At 29.6% G+C, this 2582-nt stretch overlaps 1 protein-coding gene across 2 annotated transcripts in view; it reads right to left on the reverse strand.

Annotated features, from left to right (window-relative positions):
- Window positions 1-6: 6 nt before the first annotated feature.
- The window catches only part of LOC106883648 (uveal autoantigen with coiled-coil domains and ankyrin repeats), a 110938-nt gene continuing 108362 nt past the window's right edge, over window positions 7-2582 (reverse strand). For both annotated transcript variants that reach the window (XM_052967338.1, XM_014934744.2), the window contains one exon: window positions 7-2030. In XM_052967338.1, coding sequence (XP_052823298.1) covers window positions 1956-2030 — 75 coding nt within the window. In that variant the 3' untranslated portion in view covers window positions 7-1955. The remainder of the gene's footprint in view (window positions 2031-2582) is intronic.

The raw sequence follows: 2582 nt of genomic DNA on the forward strand, positions 1-2582 counted from the left end.
TACACATACACTCATACATACATACACACACACATATGTAGTGTAAATACAATAAACATCAAAATGGATGACAGGTGAGGAACAAAGTTTGATAAATAAGATATATATATTATGATTACAGAGTGATACTCGCAAATATGATTTCTATCATTATTTTCCAGTTGGTTTCAATTGGAAAGAAACACAAGATTGTGGAGAATAGTTTCCAAAGTCATAGAAAAGTTTTTGCTAATTTCAAATTTTATGTTAGTAATACAATAATGCAAAGGAAAGTTGGTAATTTTACATTTGTCTAAGTAGAATTAACAACAAATTTTTGAATATTTGTTAGGGTGAGAAGGAAGAAAAGGAGGATGAAAAGGGAGATATACCTAAAGTTGTTTTAGGTTCTCCAAGTTTGTGGAATAAGAATAATTGGATGAGGTTGGTGTTGTTAATATTTTGAATGTAAATGGTTGTAGGTTGGTGGGAAAATATAGAGCTATTAAAGAAAATAAACTATAGGTAGTTAATATGGAGCAGGAAATTGTGATTTGGTGGAGTCAATGAGCAGTAGAGAGGAATACACATTAAATGAGTTTAAATAAGAACAGAATATAGGAATTTGTAGGAACAAAGGCAATTATGGAAGTTAAGAAACAGGGAAAGAATGAAGGGAGTGTTGTGGAATGTTAATGGATCTAAGAAATGCAAGTTATGCATAACTGAAGGATCACATATCCTTTTTACATCTAAGAATTCCACCACACTGCTGAGTTCCAGATCAAAAATGTTTGGCAAATGTAAACATATGGACAAATTCCTTTTGGCGAATTGGAGGACACTACTCTTTCTGGATTGAACAGCTGTATTGCAGACTTTAGACCCCTCTCTATTGATTCAACACTAACTAGTCTTATTATGGCTTTATGGTCAAAGGGGACATAATTCTAATTCTCCCTTTTTTTCTTTTTCCTTTCTTTTCCTGTTTTTTTTTCCACCCTTCCATTTTTTGCAACCACTTTCCTCTCATTTTTTCTCATGAATTCTCTTGTTTAATCATCTTGATTTGTGTCTTGTATAGGCCATGTGCTCAGAGCCTGAAGATTATTTGGAGACACTAGGCATATTATAAAGACCTGTTTAGACTACGTCTCTAATGTATGAAAGTATTAGTAGTTCATAACTACATACTATGTACATTAAACTATATATACATACATACACACACACACATATGTACATCATATGTACATACATACATATACACACACACACACACACACACACATATGTACATCATATGTACATACATACATACACACACACACACACATACACACACACAAACACACACATATATAAAACAATAAATTAAAATATCATCATTTCTAAAAATAGATTTGACATCAATTCTAAAAATAGCCAAACACCTACTGCTGCCGTCCAAAGGAATTGGTATAAAAGACAGAAAACCAGCCAACTTATTACAGTCTGTTAAAGTCTGTCATACTGGCCATGACGAAGGGAAATAGCCCTGAAACTCGAGTCGCCTTTATATATTTATATATATTTATATATATATATTTATATATTTGATCCTTTATATTGAACACTCAATATTTCATCTACATTCAATACTTTCTTTCATGGTGCCATCCATTTTTATTTTATTTTATTTTATATTGTATATTGTATATTATATTATATATTGTATATTATATTATATATTGTATATTCCATATTCTATACCCCACATTAGTTCTGCAGGAATATAAATAAAACATAAAAAACAGACAGTGTTGGAACTCTTTTAAACAAAATAATATATATATATATATATATATGCATATGTGATTTTTTACTTGAAGAATGTTGATTATTGATGAAGTTGGCAAAGCAAGAAATAGATTTGATTGTTTGGTTGACCACAAAGGAAACTTCAAAACAACGTTCCCTAATAAATGATAATCAAATCAACAGTGTTCTTCTAAACTTCTCATTTCAATGATACTAAACAATCCATTCTTCACATCAGGATCAATATGGCCCTAAAAAAAGAAAGTAGCAAATTAATATCAAATTTATAATCTCATTAAAAAGTTTAATAAATCAACTTAATAATTTATAGTTTCAATCATTATGTATGCTCCTGCTATTAATCAGTTCTTTCAAGTTAATATTTAGCTGTCATACAGAATATGTTTGGGATAATTATTGTTTGCTTTACCTTTATATTCAGGATAATGAGAGAAAATAACATTTTCTTTACAGTGAAAGAACTAAAATATACAATATATAATGCTTATCAATTTAATAATAAAAATATTAAATTTTGCCTCTTGAAGCCTTTCACTAAATTTTATTACACTAAAGAAACCAATTAAATGCTACGTTGAGGAAAAAGTTCATGCACCGTATTAAAATAATGATTTTTTTATGCAAGAATTTATTCAAAAACAACAACATCTATTCTTCAAAATAAAGCCCATCATTTTCCAAGACCTTATGCTAACGATCTGCAAGCTTTTGGATTTTGGCCAAAGTACCAATCCTTCGGCTTTGAATCAAAAAATTCTTGACAGGCTTCTTCAACTTCATCG

Source organism: Octopus bimaculoides, chromosome 4 (assembly GCF_001194135.2).
Source record: "Octopus bimaculoides isolate UCB-OBI-ISO-001 chromosome 4, ASM119413v2, whole genome shotgun sequence".
Classification (NCBI taxonomy): domain Eukaryota; kingdom Metazoa; phylum Mollusca; class Cephalopoda; order Octopoda; family Octopodidae; genus Octopus; species Octopus bimaculoides.